This window comes from Orcinus orca, chromosome 2 (assembly GCF_937001465.1).
Source record: "Orcinus orca chromosome 2, mOrcOrc1.1, whole genome shotgun sequence".
In the NCBI taxonomy this organism is placed as follows: Eukaryota; Metazoa; Chordata; class Mammalia; order Artiodactyla; family Delphinidae; genus Orcinus; species Orcinus orca.
The window spans coordinates 103,184,762-103,202,531 of NC_064560.1; the positions used below are offsets into that span (position 1 = coordinate 103,184,762).

At 39.7% G+C, this 17,770-nt stretch overlaps 1 protein-coding gene across 1 annotated transcript in view; it reads left to right on the top strand.

The window, feature by feature from the left end:
• The first annotated feature begins 4,625 nt into the window (after positions 1-4,625).
• The window catches only part of LOC125963512 (uncharacterized), a 254,209-nt gene continuing 241,064 nt past the window's right edge, over positions 4,626-17,770 (top strand). The window contains exon 1 of the mRNA XM_049706027.1: positions 4,626-5,418. Coding sequence (XP_049561984.1) covers positions 4,782-5,418 — 637 coding nt within the window. The 5' untranslated portion in view covers positions 4,626-4,781. The remainder of the gene's footprint in view (positions 5,419-17,770) is intronic.

Consider the following 17,770-nt stretch of genomic DNA (forward strand, 5'->3'; position numbering starts at 1 on the left):
GTCACGGCCTTTGCTCTCAGATGTCACCAGGCAGAGCTCCCAGAGTCACAGTGGCTCATTATCTGAGATGAGAGATGAACTCTGTGGGTCCTGTAACCCTAACAGGGGGAGCTTCTGCTGTGGCTGGTTCTGTGGTAGCTTTTAATTCATCCTCCATGATACCAAATGCCATTTTTGGTGGTAGCCTACTGGTGTTGACGCTTGTTTCTGTATGCCAAAGTTTAAAGAACCACACTATGAAATAGCTCTAGAATGTGCCTTGTAACATTTAGTCACAATAAGGGCATTTACCTACTTCCCAAATTTTTGTTGCTGTTGTTCAACTCTTTTAGCAAGTTTCAGTTATATGATACAGTGTTATCAACTGTTTTTTTTTTTTACATCTTTATTGGAGTATAATTGCTTTACAATGATGTGTTAATTTCTGCTTTATAACAAAGTGAATCAGTTATACATATACATATGTTCCCATATCTCTTCCCTCTTGTGTCTCCCTCCCTCCCACCCTCTCTATCCCATCCCTGTAGGAGGTCATAAAGCACTGAGCTGATCTCTCTGTGCTATGCGGCTGCTTCCCACTAGCTATCTATTTTACGTTTGGTAGTGTATATATGTCCATGCCACTCTCTCACTTTGTCACAGCCCACCCTTCCCCCTCCCCATATCCTGAAGTCCATTCTCTAGTAGGTCTGTGTCTTTATTCCTGTCTTACCCCTAGGTTCTTCATGACATTTTTTCCCCTTAAATACCATATATATGTGTTAGCATATGGTATTTGTCTTTCTCTTTCTGACTTACTTCACTCTATATGACAGACTCTAGGTCCACCCACCTCATTACATATAGCTCAATTTCGTTTCTTTTTATGGCTTAGTAATATTCCATTGTATATATGTGCCACATCTTCTTTATCCATTCATCCGATGATGGACACTTAGGTTGTTTCCATCTCCTGGCTCTTGTAAATAGAGCTGCAATGAACATTTTGGTACATGACTCTTTTTGAGTTGTGGTTTTCTCAGGGTATATGCCCCGAGTCGTGGGATTGCTGCATCATATGGTAGTTCTATTTTTAGTTTTTTAAGGAACCTCCATACTGTTCTCCATAGTGGCTGTACCAATTCACATCCCCACCAGCAGTGCAAGAGTGTTCCCTTTTCTCCACACCCTCTCCAGCATTTATTGTTTCTAGATTTTTTGATGATTGCCATTGTGACTGGTGTGAGATGATATCTCATTGTAGTTTTGATTTGCATTTCTCTAATGATTAATGATGTTGAGCATTCTTTCATGTGTTTGTTGGCAGTCTGTATATCTTCTTTGGAGAAATGTCTATTTAGGTCTTCTGCCCATTTTTGGATTGGGTTGTTTGTATTTTGTTATTGAGCTGTGTGAGCTGCTTGTAAATTTTGGAGATTAAGCCTTTGTCAGTTGCTTCATTTGCAAATATTTTCTCCCATTCTGAGGGTTGTCTTTTGGTCTTGTTATGATTTCCTTTGCTGTGCAAAAGCTTTGAAGTTTCATTAGGTCTCATGTGTTTATTTTTGTTTTTATTTCCATTTTTCTAGGAGGTGGGTCAAAAAGGATCTTGCTGTGATTGATGTCATAGTGTTCTGCCTATGTTTTCCTCTAAGAGTTTAATAGTTTCTGGCCTTACACTTAGGTCTTTAATCTGTTTTGAGCTTATTTTTGTGTATGGTGTTAGGGAGTGATCTAATCTCATACTTTTACATGTACCTGTCCAGTTTTCCCAGCACCACTTATTGAAGAGGCTGTCCTTTCTCCACTGTACATTCCAGCCTCCTTTATCAAAGATAAGGTGACCATATGTGCATGGGTTTATCCCTGGGCTTTCTATCCTGTTCCATTGATCTATATTTCTGTTTTTGTGCCATTACCATACTGTCTTGATTACTGTAGCTTTGTAGTATAGTCTGAAGTCAGGGAGCCTGATTCCCCCAGCTCCGTTTTTCGTTCTCAAGATTGCTTTGGCTATTCGCGGTCTTTTGTGTTTCCATACAAATTGTGAAATTTTTTGTTCTAGTTCTGTGAAAAATGCCAGTGGTAGTTTAATAGGGATTGCGTTGAATCTAGATTGCTTTGGGTAGTAGAGTCATTTTCACAATGTTGATTCTTCCAATCCAAGAACATGGTATATCTCTCCATCTATTTGTATCATCTTTAATTTCTTTCATCAGTGTCTTATAATTTTCTGCATACAGGTCTTTTGTCTCCTTAGGTAGGTTTATTCCTAGATATTTTATTCTTTTTGTTGCAGTGGTAAATGGGAGTATTTTCTTGATTTCACTTTCAGATTTTTCATGATTAGTGTATAGGAATGCCAGAGATTTCTGTGCATTAATTTTGTATCTTGCTACTTTACCAGATTCATTGATTAGCTCTAGTAGTTTTCTGGTAGCATCTTGAGGATTCTCTATGTGTAGTATCATGTTATCTGCAAACAGTGACAGCTTTACTGCTTCTTTTTCGATTTGGATTCCTTTTATTTCCTTTTCTTCTCTGATTGCTGTTGCTAAAACTTCCAAAACTATGTTGAATAAGAGTGGTGAGAGTGGGCAACCTTGTCTTGTTCCTGATCTTAGTGGAAATGCTTTCAATGTTTCACCATTGAGGATGATGTTGGCCATGGGTTTGTCTTATATGGCCTTTATGATGCTAAGGAAAGTTCCCTCTATGCCTACTTTTTGGAGGGCTTTTATCATAAATGGGTGTTGAATGTTGTCAAAAGCTTTTTCTGCATCTATTGAGATGACCATATGGTTTTTCTCCTTCCATTTGTTAATATGGTGTATCACATTGATTGATTTGCATATATTGAAGAATACTTGCATTCCTGGGATAAATCCCACTTGATCATGGTGTATGATCCTTTTAATGTGCTGTTGGATTCTGTTTGCTAGTATTTTGTTGAGGAATTTTGTATCTATGTTCATCAGTGATATTGGCCTGTAGTTTTCTTTCTTTGTGACATCCTTGTCAGGTTTTGGTATCAGGGTGATGGTGGCCTTGTAGAATGAGTTGGGGAGTGTTCCCCCCTCTGCTATATTTTGGAAGGGTTTGAGAAGGATAGGTGTTAGCTCTTCTCTAAATGTTTGAAAGAATTCGCCTGTGAAGCCATCTGGTCCTGGGCTTTTGTTTGTTGGAAGATTTTTAATCACAGTTTCAATTTCAGTGCTTGTCATTGGTCTGTTCATATTTTCTATTTCTTCCTGATTCAGTCTTGGCAGGTTGTGCATTTCTAAGAATTTGTCCATTTCTTCCAGGTTGTCCATTTTATTGGTATAGAGTTGCTTGTAATAACGTCTCATGATCTTTCGTATTTCTGCATTGTCACTTGTTACTTCTCCTTTTTCATTTCTAATTCTATTGATTTGAGTCTTCTCCCTTGTTTTCTTGATGAGTCTGGCTAATGGTTTATCAATTTTGTTTAACTTCTCAAAGAACCAGCTTTTAGTTTTATTGATCTTTGCTATCGTTTCCTTCATTTCTTTTTCATTTATTTGTGATCTGATCTTTATTTCTTTCCTTCTGCTACCTTTGTGGTTTTTTTTTTCTTCTTTCTCTAATTGCTTTAGGTGCAAGGTTAGGTTGTTTATTAGATGTTTCCTGTTTCTTAAGGTAGGATTGTATTGCTATAAACTTCCCTCTTAAAACTGCTTTTGCTGCATCCCATAGGTTTTGGGTCATCGTGTCTCCATTGTCATTTTTTTCTAGGTATTTTTTGATTTCCTCTTTGATTTCTTCAGTGATCACTTCGTTATTAAGTAATGTATTGTTTAGCCTCCATGTGTTTGTATTTTTTACAGATCTTTTCCTGTAATTGATATCTTGTCTCATAGCATTGTGGTCAGGAAAGATACTTTGTATAATTTCAATTTTCTTAAGTTTACCAAGGCTTGATTTGTGACCCAAGATATGATCTATCCTGGAGAATGTTCCATGAGCACTTGAGACAAATGTGTATTCTGTTGTTTTTAGGTGGAATGTTCTATAAATATCAATTAAGTCCATCTTGTTTAATGTATCATTTAAATCTTGTGTTTCCTTATTTATTTTCATTTTGGATGATCCAATGATGTCCATTGGTGAAAATGGGGTGTTAAAATCCCCTACTATGATTGTGTTACTGTCGATTTCCCCTTTTATGGCTGTCAGTATTTACCTTATGTATTGAGGTGCTCCTATGTTGGGTGCATAAATATTTACAATTGTTATATCTTCTTCTTGGATCGATCCCTTGATCATTATGTAGTGTCCTTCTTTGTCTCTTCTAATAGTCTTTGTTTTAAACTCTATTTTGTCTGATATGAGAATTGCTACTCCAGCTTTCTTTTGGTTTCCATTTGCATGAAATACCTTTTTCCATCCCCTTACTTTCAGTCTGTATGTGTCTCTAGGTCTGAAGTGGGTCTCTTGTAGACAGCAAATATATGCGTCTTGTTTTTGTATCCATTCAGCCAATCTGTGTCTTTTAGTGGGAGCATTTAGTCCATTTACATTTAAGGTAATTATCGATATGTGTGTTGCCATTCCCATTTTCTTAATTGTTTTGGGTTTGTTATTGTAGGTCTTTTCCTTCTTTTGTGTTTCTTGCCTAGAGAAGTTCCTTTAGCAGTTGTTGTAGAGCTGGTTTGGTGGTGCTGAACTCTCTCAGCTTTTGCTTGTCTGTAAAGGTTTTAATTTCTCCATCAAATCTGAATGAGATCCTTGCTGGGTAGAGTAATCTTGGTTGCAGGTTTTTCTCCTTCAACACTTTCAATATGTCCTGCCACTCCCTTCTGGCTTGCAGAGTTTCTGCTGAAAGATCAGCTGTTAACCTTATGGGGATTCCCTTGTGTGTTATTTGTTGTTTTTCCCTTGCTGCTTTTAATATGTTTTCTTTGTATTTAATTTTTGACAGTTTGATTAATATGTGTCTTGGTGTGTTTCTCCTTGGATTTATCCTGTATGGGACTCTGTGCTTCCTGGACTTGATTAACTATTTCCTTTCCCATATTAGGGAAGTTTTCAACTCTAATGTCTTCAAATATTTTCTCAATCCCTTTTTTTTCTCTTCTTCTTCTGGAACCCCTATAATTAGAATGTTGGTGCATTTAATATTGTCCCAGAGGTCTCTGAGACCATCCTCATTTCTTTTCATTCTTTTTTCTTTATTCTGCTTTGCAGTAGTTATTTCCACTATTTTATCTTCCAGGTCACTTATCCGTTCTTCTGCCTCAGTTATTCTGCTATTGATCCCTTCTAGAGTATTTTTAATTTCATTTATTGTGTTGTTCATTGTTGCTTGTTTCATCTTTAGTTCTTCTACGTCCTTGTTAAATGTTTCTTGCATTTTGTCTATTCTATTTCCAAGATTTTGGATCATCTTTACTATCATTATTCTGAATTCTTTTTCAGGTAGACTGCCTATTTCCTCTTCATTTGTTAGGTCTGGTGGGTTTTTACCTTGCTCCTTCATCTGCTGTGTGTTTCTCTGTCTTCTCATTTTGCTTATCTTACTGTGTTTGGGGTCTCCTTTTTGCAGACTTCAGGTTCGTAGTTCCTGTTGTTTTTGGTGTCTGTCTGCAGTGGCAAAAGTTCGTTCAGTGGGTTGTGTAGGCTTCCTGGTGGAGGGGACTAGTGCCTGTGTTCTGGTGGATGAGGCAGGATCTTGTATTTCTGGTGGGCAGGTCCACGTCTGGTGGTGTGTTTTGGGGTGTCTGTGGACTTATTATGATTTTAGGCAGCCTCTCTGCTAATGGATGGAGTTGTGTTTCTGTCTTGCTAGTTGTTTGGCATAGTGTGTCCAGCACTGTAGCTTGCTGGTCGTTGAGTGAAGCTGGGTGTTGGTGTTGAGATGGAGATCTCTGGAAGATTGTCGCCATTTGATATTACGTGGAACTGGGAGGTCTCTTGTGGACCAGTGTCCTGAAGTTGGCTCTCCCACCTCAGAGGCACAGCACTGACTCCTGGCTGGAGCACCAAGAGCCTTTCATCCACACAGCTCAGAATAAAAGGGAGAAAAAGTAGAAAGAAAGGAAGAGGATAAAAGAAAAATAAAATTAAGTAAGGTAAAATAAAATTATTAAAATAAAAAAATAAATTATTAAGAAAAAAATTTTTTTTAAAAAGTAAAAAACAAACAAACAACAACAACAACAACAAAAGGACGGATAGAACCCTAGGACAAATGGTGAAAGCAAAGCTATACAGACAAAATCTCACACAGAAGCATACACATACACACTCACAAAAAGAGGAAAGGGGGAAAAAATAATAAATCTTGCTCTCAAAGTCCACCTCCTCACTTTGGGATGATTCGTTGTCTATTCATGTATTCCACAGATGCAGGGTACATCAAGTTGATTGTGGAGATTTAATCCACTGCTACTGAGGCTTCTGGGAGAGATTTCCCTTTGTCTTCTTTGTTCACACAGCTCCCAGGGCTCAGCTTTGGATTTGGCCCCGCCTCTGCATGTAGGTCGCCGGAGGGCGTCTGTTCTTCACTCAGACAGGACGGGGTTAAAGGAGCCGCTGATGCGGGGTCTCCGGCTCGCTCAGGCCGGGGGGAGGGAGGGGTGCGGATGCTGGGCGAGCCTGCGGCGGCAGAGGCTGGCGGGACGTTGCACCAGCCTGAGGCGCGCCGTGAGTTCTCCCGGGTAAGTTGTCCCTGGATCCCGGGACCCTGGCAGTGGCGGGCTGCACAGGCTCCCTGGAAGGGAGGTGTGGAGAGTGACCTGTGCTCGCACACAGGTTTCTTGGTGGCGGCAGCAGCAGCCTTAGCGTCTCATGCCTGTCTCTGGGGTCTGCACTTTTAGCCGCGGCTCGCGCCCGTCTCTGGAGCTCCTTTAAGCAGAGCTCTTAATCCCCTCTCCTCGCGCACCAGGAAACAAAGAGGGAAGAAAAAGTCTCTTACCTCTTCGGCAGGTCCAGACTTTTTCCCGGACTCCCTCCCGGCTAGCCGTGGTGTACTAACCCCTTCAGGCTGTGTTCACGCCGCCAGTCCTCTCGCTGCGCTCCAACCGAAGCCCGAGCCTCAGCTCTGCGTGTGAGAAGAGAAGCCTCTCGGGCTGGTGAGTGCTGGTCTGCACCGATCCTCTGTGCGGGAATCTCTCCGCTTTGCCCTTCGCACCTCTGTTGTACTCTCCTCCGCGGCTCCGAAGCTTCCCCCTCCGCCACCCGCAGTCTCCGCCCGCGAAGGGCCTTCCTAGTGTGTGGAAACTTTTCCTCCTTCAAGGCTCCCTCTCACTGGTGCAGTTCCCGTCCCTATTCTTTTGTCTTTGTTTATTCTTTTTTCTTTTCCCTACCCAGGTACGTGGGGAGTTTCTTTCCTTTTGGGAGGTCTGAGGTCTTCTGCCAGCATTCAGTAGGTGTTCTGTAGGAGTTGTTCCGCGTGTAGATGTATTTCTGATGTATCTCTAGGTGACAAAGGGGTAAACTGGACGTTTCTGCTGGTAGTCTCGTGTGAACTGTATCCTGTCAACTCTTCCTCTCTCACAGAGACTGATGTTGATATTTACAGAAGATTATTGGTCCCTGCTAGTGTTGGAGGGTCTCCTGCAGAGGCAGGGGGTGGCTTCATCTCACCGTGAGGACAAGGGCACTGGCAGCAGAAGTTCTGGGAAGTACTCCTTGGACTGAGCCCTCCCAGCGTCCGCCATTAGCCCCACCAATGATCCCAGACTCTTAGTCACTGTGCTTTACTCTCTTATGGACACCTTCAGTGCTCTTCTGTTGCTCATTAGGGAATAAACCCATCTTCATCTGTGCCAAATGGTTGAGTAGCTGAAACATGAAAGATGGTCAGCATGATTTGGTTGACAAGAGTCGGATGAAGCTGAAGATGTGTGGTTTTATCGCCAACAGACATTTAAAGAGGCAGAAAATATGAACTGGTCTTATATGGAGGCAGTTGAATAATTTCTTGGACTGATTCCAAGTCTTAATTTCCTCTTTTTAAAAAAGTAATTTCCCTACTTTTCTAGACCAATCTCTAATTATGGGGCTCACAGACGTTTATTCATTATATTAAAAGTGCAAGTTTTAATGGTGCCATCTTCAGAGACTCAAACAAGTAACAATTAGCTCTGTGGCTCTTGGCCAAGCAGTGCTAATGCCTGAATTCATCTCATATTTCACTTGGCCAGCCTATAGGATGGAGTTCTCCTATGGTAACTTTCCTTGCATCTTGATTCTCTGCCTTAAATGTCTCTACCAAGGAAATGAGCCACTATCTGGGCCTCCTTCCTTGCAGTCGTTGGTTTTAATGACACTTGCAGTCTTTCCCACAATTTCTCAAGGTGACAGGTTACTTATGTATAACCTGTACATTTATTCATTCATTTAGCCATTTAGCACTTCTTTCTTCCCCTCCTTCCCCTCTCCCTTCCTTTCAACCATCCTTCTTTCTTTCCTCTTTCATTCCCTTCTACCCTTTTTTCCCCTTTCCTCCCTTCAACAAATAATTACTAGGTTCTCAAGAAATGCTAAGCCTTGTACTGAGTTCTGTGGGGGATACAAAGATATATAGATAGATGAAAAAGTTTTATGATTGATTTGTTCATTTAATGAATATTTACTGTGTGCCAGGCTCTATTTTGCAAGCTAGAAATGAAATCTCTTTTGTCAGTGAGTTGTTTTCCTGGGTGTGTATTTGAGAGACAGACAAAAAATATATGCCAAGTAGTAGTCAGAGCTATAAATAAAAATGAAGCAGAGAATGAAGAGAGAGGTGAGGGGGATAGGGTGGTTTGGGAAGGCATCTCTGATAAAATGACGTTTGATCAGAGATACATTTATCTGAGGGAAGAACAAGTACCAGGGCCCTCAGGGAATTCATTTCTAATAAGGAAAAAAGGTGTAAAGGTAAACTCAGGTAACAGAAGGTGGAACAGGTAAGTGATGTAAGGGAGGGATAGATGAAGACCTGCTGGGTGAGTTCAGAGGAAGGGAAGATAGCTGCCTGCTGGGGAGGAGGTGCTATGAAGAGCACTCCCCGCTTCCTAGGGGGTAACTCACACACTCTGACACCTCAGGGCAAAGCCTTTCCCCCCAGGCCCTTTCCTGAATTGACCATTCTCCTCAGTTATGAGATAGTTGTGTGCACACCTAATTAGGGTGCCCTTTGGTTAAGATGCTGAGGTTGTAATAGAGACAAAAAGAAGTTACATCATCTGTCCACTTTCTCTTCTGGCTTTAGACTCCTCTAAATCGTGTTTCTTCTTTATAAAAAGACTAACCATCTGCTCATGCCCAATGTTGGCCACCAAAGGCTAGAAGGCAAAGAGATTACTCTTGTTTTTAGATAACTGTGCCTTGTGCTCAAGATTAGGACACCTTTATTTTTACTTGCTTTGGTCAGCTTGGCAAGGTCCTAGCTCTTCTACTAGGATGCAAATACCCCAGTGAAAAAGGAAAGACTTTAACGCAGTATCAACTCACATTTGTCTATTAGCCAGAGAGAGTGCAAACAAGGAACTGTAAAAATAGAACCCAGAAGATTATATCATATTTTTATTTTTAAAATGGGATGCTGGCAGGAAAGGAATATAGGACTCTAAGTGGAGAGGTAATGAATAGAAAGAGTACAACGTGGTGGGAAGGAAGAAGGAAAGAGAAAAAAGGATATTATTTAATTTCACAGAGATACATATCCAAATCTTGAAACTGATCCAATTGGGACCTTTTGAGATACAGTGATAGATACATTTAGAAGAGCAAAACTACCTTGATAAGCTGCTTGAAGCAAAGATGGGATCCTAGGGTGGGGCATGGGGACCTCCAGGAGCCGAGGCAAACTCATGATAGCTGAAGCGGTGTGCCTTAGAAATGAACAGGGATTTAGAGGGGGCTGAAGGCAGAGGGGGAGACAAAAGAGAAGGGAGAGGGAAGAGAGAGAGAAGCAACAATATGGAGGGTGGTTGGTGCCCAAGTCAAGGAAAAAGCCAAGCGACCTTTAGCAATACAAATATCTATTACTGAATTTTAAATGATATCTGCTGCTGCAATGTAGATTTTTCTTTCCCAAACCTTCAATAATATTTTCTCTTTACTCAAAATGCCTTGATTAGAGGGTGCATTGGGTTGAAATTAAGGACAAGAACACCTGAAGGCAGAGCAGGGTTGAGCCAGGTGGGAGTGGAGGGTGAGAGAACTGCTGATCTCAGTATTCACTCAACAGACACAGGGGCAGAGGCAGCCATTATAATGAGGGCTCCCCTACCCATAAGCCACAGAAATGAGCAGAAATGCCAAGGATGCCACTGCATTTTTCTACAATAGATAATGTGGAGATTTTAATCTATCTTTATCTAGATATTAAGAAATAGGTCAACACCAGTTGATATCCGGCTTACATCTACTTGAAAGACTATCATAAAATTTTATAAGGATGTTAGAGAATCAGAACTTTAGAAGAGAATTTGAAAGCTGAAACTTCAGTGTTCAACATGAAGGGGAAAGGAATGTTTGAAGTGTAGCACTAAGCAGCTCTTCAGATGGGAATAAAGCTGTCCTTGGTCAATAATTATCTTTTTTGTCTGTCTCTCAGGAGGGTCTTTCACAGAAGTGGGGCTTTGCTACGGGGACTCTGGAAGTGGAGGGGTTCTACACTATTTCTTCTCATAGCACTGAGGGCACATTTGAAAACTTTGAATATCCTACTCCATTTCTTTGCTTTCGAAGCTGTGGAAAACCCCAACTATCTAGAGAGGACAAACTTGTGTAAGGCTGAGCAGGGAGATGACTGAGTCATTACCACGCTCTTTGATTTGAATACTGACTAGCCAGGAGCAGTGTGTGTTCAAACCCTACTTTCAGTCCTGTGTGGAGATTTCTGACTTCTGATAATATGATTCACCCAGGCTGGGTTCCTGGCTCCCTTTCTGTAACCAACATTAAAACAGAGGGAAGTCAGTGGGCCTGATAAACTAATAAAAACAGACAAACAAACTCTAAGGAACACTGAGGCAAAGATCACATCTGGGTTACAGAGTGTGGGAAATGGCAGCATGTTTGGAAGAGTGTTGGACCAGACCGCTACTGCCCAATATGGTATAGCCACTAGCCTCAGGTGGCTATGGGGCATTTACAATGCAGCCAGTCTGAATTGAGATGAGCTGCAAGTGTAAAATACCTCATTCCCCCACCTTCCACCAGATTTTGAAGACTTAGTATAAAAAAGGGAAGGTAAAATACGTCACTAATTCATTTTTATGTTGCTTACATGTTGTGATGATAATGTTTTAGATATGCTGAACTAAATAAAATATATGTATTAGTTTTTTAGGGCTGCTGTAACAAAGTACAATACTATAGACTGGGTAGCTTAAACAACAGAAATTTATTTTCTCACAGATCTGGAGGTTAGAAATCCAGGGCCTAGGTGTCAGCAGAGTTGGTTTCTTCTGAGGCCTTCCTTGTTGGCTTTTAGATGGCTGTCTTCTTCCTGTAACTTCATATTGTCATCCCTCTGTGTGTTTCTGTGTCCTAATCGCCTCTTTTTTTTTTTTTTTTTTTTTTTTTGCGGTACGCGGGCCTCTCACTGTTGTGGCCTCTCCTGCCGCTGAGTACAGGCTCTGGACTTGCAGGCCCAGTGGCCATGACTCACGGGCCCAGCCGCTCTGCGGCATGCGGGATCCTCCTGGACCGGGGCACGAACCTGCGTCCCCTGCATCGGCATGTGGACTCTCAACCACTGCGCCACCATGGAAGCCCTTGCCTCTTTTTATAAGGACACCAGTCTCACTGAAGTAGGGCCCATTCCAGTGACCTCATTTTAACTGAATTAAGACCTCCTTAAAGGCCCTAACTCCAAATACAGGCATTTTCTGAAGTACTGGAGGTTAGCTTTTCAACATATGAATTGGGGGGGTGGGTGCTAATTCAGCCTATAACATTATTAAAATTAAATTCACCTGTTTCTTTTTATTTTAAAAAAAATGTGGCTACTAGAAAATCTAAAATTCCACATGTGGCTGCATTAGATTTCTATTGGACAGGGTTGCACTAGACTATAACTCCAAAAGGGCAGACTGCTTTATATGTTGTTCACTACTGAGTTTCCTGGTACCTTGGACAGAGCCTGCCATGACTACAAGCTCAATCACAATGGTTGAATGTAAAATAAATGGGCACACTACAGGCAGTAGACAGGGTGGGAGAGGATTTTAGGTGGGAATCTCTAGGTAAGATTCCTTGCCCTGGTTTTTACTTGAGTGGCTTGTGGTTGGCTGCATTGCTACCATGAAGTGGGAAAACAGTAGCCATCCTGACAGCTATCCAACAGCATGGAGGTGAGTCTGGTTGGGGCAGTGGGAGTTTACAGTAGGTGCAGGCAGACCTACTGGTCTTCAAACCTTCTCTCCTCCTCAGCACCCTTCTCCACTTTGAGAGCTGTGTGCTAGCACGAAGGTCTTGAAGGTTAGTGTTTAGAGGGTTACAGACTATAATATCAGAATTTCTGAGGAGGCCACAACCTGGAGTCTTCTTTCACAAAAGTGACTTAAATTTATTTATTTATTTTATTTTTGGCTGCGTTGGGTCTTCGTTGCTGCGTGCAGGCTTTCTCTAGTTGCGGTGAGCGGGGGCTACTCTTTGTTGCGGTGTGCAGACTTCTCATTGCGGTGGCTTCTCTTGTTGCAGAGCATGGGCTCTAGGGCGTGAGGGCTTCAGTAATTGCATCACGCGGGCTCAGTAGTTGTGGCTTGTGGTCTCTAGAGTGCAGGCTCAGTAGGTGTGGTGCATGGGCTTAGTTGCTCTGCAGCATGTGGGATCTTCCCAGACCAGGTCTTGAACCCGTGTGTCCTGCATTGGCAGGAGGATTCTTAACCACTGTGCCACCAGGGAAGCCCCTCACAGAAGTGATTTAAAAAACTGTTTCAAAAAATGTTTTGAAAAATTAGATGAGCTAGGTTTCTTGAAGAATATGAAATTGCAAAATTGGTGTCAGAAGAAAGAGAACATTTGAATTTGAAGTAGTAATCAAAGACCCTCACCCCTACCCTCATCCCCAAAAGCTCTAGACAAAGATGGCTTTATGGGAGAGTTCTACCAAATTTTCAAGGAAAGAAAATCAATCTTTTATATACATTTTAGAAATAAAGAGGAAAACCTCCCAACTCATTTTTTAGGCTAGTATGACCTTAAGCCAAATAAAGACAGCACAAGGAAAGATAATTATAGGTCTGGCATGTGGAAATCCCACATAATCTATGAAACTAAGTCTATTGGTGTATGACAAATATCAGATCAAGTAAAAGGATGGTTTAACTTCAGAAATCCCAGCTCACTGTCTTAATTGAGTAAACAAGAACTCTTTCATGGTTATCCTGATGAATGCAGTAGAAGCTTTTGATAAATTTCAACATCTATTAATGATTCAAAAACAACTCTGCATCCTCTGCTCTTGCCATGTCAGCTGAGTTAAATGCTTCCCACAAGTCAGTTGTGTTTGTTTCCAAAGCTCTTTGTACCAGTTGTACTTGATATTGTAATTATGTAATTTAGTTAAATATTATATAAACCGAAGTGTGAAAAGAGAATTGTTTCTCTGAAAGCTCAACTGAATGTTTTGGAAAGACTTGTTAAAGCCACTAATAAATATTGTGATCAGATCATTGTAATTTCTATCATATTAAAAGCAAAGGCTTTGGTCCTACATCAAAAGATTGATGAATGAAAATGGATTTATATGTTAAAACAAAAATTTTAATGAGTGCATCACTTTATATAATTCTCTCTCCCTACTGTTATTTTATTCATTTACTAATTGCTCTCAATTATGTCAGATACAAGGGCTCTCATTGTATTATTTTGATAAACAACACTGTCTGAATTCCCAGTAACACCCTGTCCATTCATTTCAGCCTCTCACTTGATTATGAAGAGGACTTGTAAGTGAATTAATTAATAGGATTTCATCCTACCTAGCCTGCTGTGTCACAGCAGGAGTAGGAAAGGAAATGTATTTGACTGCCTATGTTAGGACTCCTCTCTCTCTCTCTCTCTGAAAATAATTAAATCTACAAAAGTCAGAGATTTAAGGATCGTAAACATTCCCATTTATTTTTTCTCACCTCTGAAACTTTTCTCATGTTTCTGTCAACTTTGTATTCCTGAGTCTGAAGAAATACAGTATCTGAAACCTCTTTCTCTTCCCCCTTTGCCAATAGATCTTAGCCACTAGAACTATTTTTTGTTGTTGTGGAAATGTACTGGCATACAATTCTATAACTTCTTGCTTAAAATTGTGCAAATTGAAATAGCATTCTAGAGCCCAGCTTTCTGGAAAAATAACAGTGTTTCAACTTTTTTCTTATGGTAGGAGGGAATTTTGGAGAAAAGCGTTATGGAAAGGTGTTAAATATGATTCAGTTGTGGACATATATGCTGGTCTCCTGCCCATCACTTTCTTTTTTGATACATGTGAAAATCGTCTATTTTTCCCTTCACAGTATGTACAGAGAAAACCAAAAGTGAAGAGTAAAATAGGAGATGGTCAAGGTGCAGTTTCTTTCTTTTTTTAAAAAATGGCTTTCTTGATATATAATTCACATATCATACAATTCAACCATTCAAAGTGTACATTTCAGTGGCTTTTGGTACTTACAATTTCTTCTTCCAGTTTTATTGAGACTGTAATTGGCATATAGCACTATACAAGTTTAAGGTGTCCAGCATAATGATTTGACTTACATACATCATTAAATGATTACCATAATAAATTTAGTGAGCACTCATGATCTCATATAGATACAAAATAAAAGAAAAACAAAACTTTTTTCCTTGTGATGAGAATGCCTAGGATTTATTCTCTTAACAACATTCATGTATAACATACAGCAGTGTTAATTATATTAATCATGCTGTACGTTGCATCCCTAGTATTTATTAGCCTTATAACTGGAAGTTTGTACCTTTTGACCACCTTCATCCAATCCTCCTTCCCGCCACCTGTCACCTCTGGTAACCACAAATCTGATGTCTTTTTTTCTGAGTTTGTTTGTTTTTTGAAGTATAATTGACCTACAACACTGTGTTAGTTCCTGGTGCACAGTATAGTGATTTCATATTTCTATTCATTAAAAATTGATCACACAATAAGTCTAGTTACCATCTGTCACCACACAAATATATTATATTATTATTGACTATATTCCCTGTGCTGTACATTTCATCCCCATGACTCATTTTTTTTGTACCTGGAAGTTTGTACCTCTTAATCTCCCTCACCTTTTGACTCCCGCCTCCCCTCTCCCCTCCCCTCTGGCAACAACCTGTTTGTTCTCTGTATCTATGGCTCTATTTCTGTTTTGTTTTATTTGTTCATTTTTGTTTTTTAGATTCCATATATGAGTGAACTCATATGGTACTTATCTTTCTTTGTCAGACTTGTTTCACTCAGCATAATACCTCTAGGTCCATCTATGTTGTCACAAATGGCAAGATTTCATTTTTTATGGCTGAGTAATATTCCATTGTGCATATATACCACATCTTCTTTATCTACTAGGTTACTTCCATATCTTGGCTATTGTGTACATAGGGATGCATCTATATTTTCAAATTAGTGTTTTTGTTTTCTTTGGAAAAATACCCAGTAGTGGAATATGGTAGTTCTACCTTTTAATTTCATGAGGAACTTCCAAACGGTTTTCTGTAGTGGCTACACCATTTACATTCCTAGTGAACAAGGGCTCCCTTTTTTCCACATCCTCACCAACATTTGTTATTTGTTGACTTTTGGGTAATAGCCATTCTGACAGGTGTAAGGTGATATCTCATTGTGGTTTTGATTTGCATTTCTCTAATAATTAGTGGTGTTGAGCACCTTTTCATGTGCTGGTTGGCTATCTGTATGTCTTCTTTGGAAAAATGTCTATTCAGGTCCTCTGCCAATTTTGTATTGATTTTTTTTTGTATTTTTGATGTTAAATTGTGTGAGTTCTTCGTATATTTTGTATATTAACCCCATATCAGATGTATTGTTTGCCAATATCTTCAATTCAGTAGGTCTCCTTTTCATTTTGTTGATAGTTTCCTTCACTATGCAAAAGCTTTTTAGTTTGATTTAGTCCCATTTGCTTACTTTTGCTTTTGTTTTCCTTGCTTGAGGAGACAGAAGCAAAAAAAAAAAAAAAAAAAGTACGTTGCTAAGACCAGTGTTAAAGAGTGTCCTGCTTATGTGTTATTCTAGGAGTTTTATGGTTTTAGGTCTTACATGTAAGTCTTTAATCCATTTTGAGTTAATTTTTATAGATGATGTGAGAGTAGTCCCATTTGATTCTTTTGCATGTAGCTGTCCAGTTTTCCCAACACCATTTATATATGAGGCTGTCTTTTCCCCATTGTATATTCTTGCCTCCTTTGTCATAGATTAATTGATCATGTAAGTGTGTGTTCATTTCTGGGCTCTCTATTATGTTCCCATGATATATATGCTTGTTTTGTGCCAGTACCATATGGTTTTGATTACTGTAGCTTTGGAGTATAGTTTGAAATCAGGGAGTGTGTTTCTTCCATTTTTGTTCTTCTTTCTCAAGACTGTTTTGGCTATTTTGGATCTTTTGTATTTCCATACAAATTTTAGAGTTATTTGTTTTAGTTCTGAAAAAATGCCATTGGTATTTTGATGTGGAATTCATTGAATCTGCAGATTGCCTTGGGTCGTACGGTCATTTTAACAATATTCCTTCTTCCAATCCATGACTATGATATATCTTTCCATTTGTTTGTTTTTCCTTCAATTTCTTTCATCAGTGTCTTATAGTTTTCCAAGTACAGGTATTTTATCCCCTTGGTTAGATTTATTCCTAGGTATTTTACTCTTTTTGATGCCATTGTAAATAGTATTGTTTTTTAAATTTCTCTTCCTGGTAGTTTGTTGCCAGTGTGCAAAAACATAGAGGATTTCTATATATTAACTTTCTATCCTGCAACTTTACTAAGTTAATTTATTAGTTCTAATAGGTTTTTGAAGTTGTCTTTAGGATTTTCTATATAGAGTATCATGTCATCTGAAAAAATTGACAGTTTTATTTCTTCCTTTCCAATTTGATTTATTTGATCTCTTTTTCTTGTCTCATTGCTGTGGCTAGGACTTTCAATACTATGTTAAATAAAAATGACAAGAACGACTATCCTTGTCTTGTTCCTGATCTTAGAGGAAATGCTTTCAGCTTTTCACTGTTGAGTATGATGTTGGCTGTAGGTTGTCATATATGGCCTTTTTTATGTTGAGGTATGTTCCCTCTATACTCACTTTCTGGAGAGTTTTTATCATAAATGGATGTAGGATTTTGTCAAAAGCTTCTGCATCAGTTGAGATGATTTTATATATATATATATATATATATATATATATATTTTTTTTTTTTTTTTTACATGAAAGTAGGATTTATTGGTGGGCACGAGTAAGGAGGGGACAGTGCCAAGGTACTCATGAATGCAGGTCCCACCATTTGCCGAGGGGCTCATGATTAGAGATGTATTTGACCCCACAGCCATCTCGGCTGATCCACTTTTCTGCCACCATGTTTTCGAATACATCCACATTAAATTTAGTAAATGTCCACTTCTTAGAGATGTGGATCTTTTGGTGGCAAGGGAACTTGAACTTGGTCATGCATAGGGCCTCAATCATATGCTCTTTGTTCTGTAGCTTGATGTGGATGAACATGATGACTTGGCCAATGGGGACCTTGGCCACTTTTCATGGGGCTTTTCAAAGGCACCCTGCATACCTGTCTGGAGCCTAGATTGGGGAAATCAT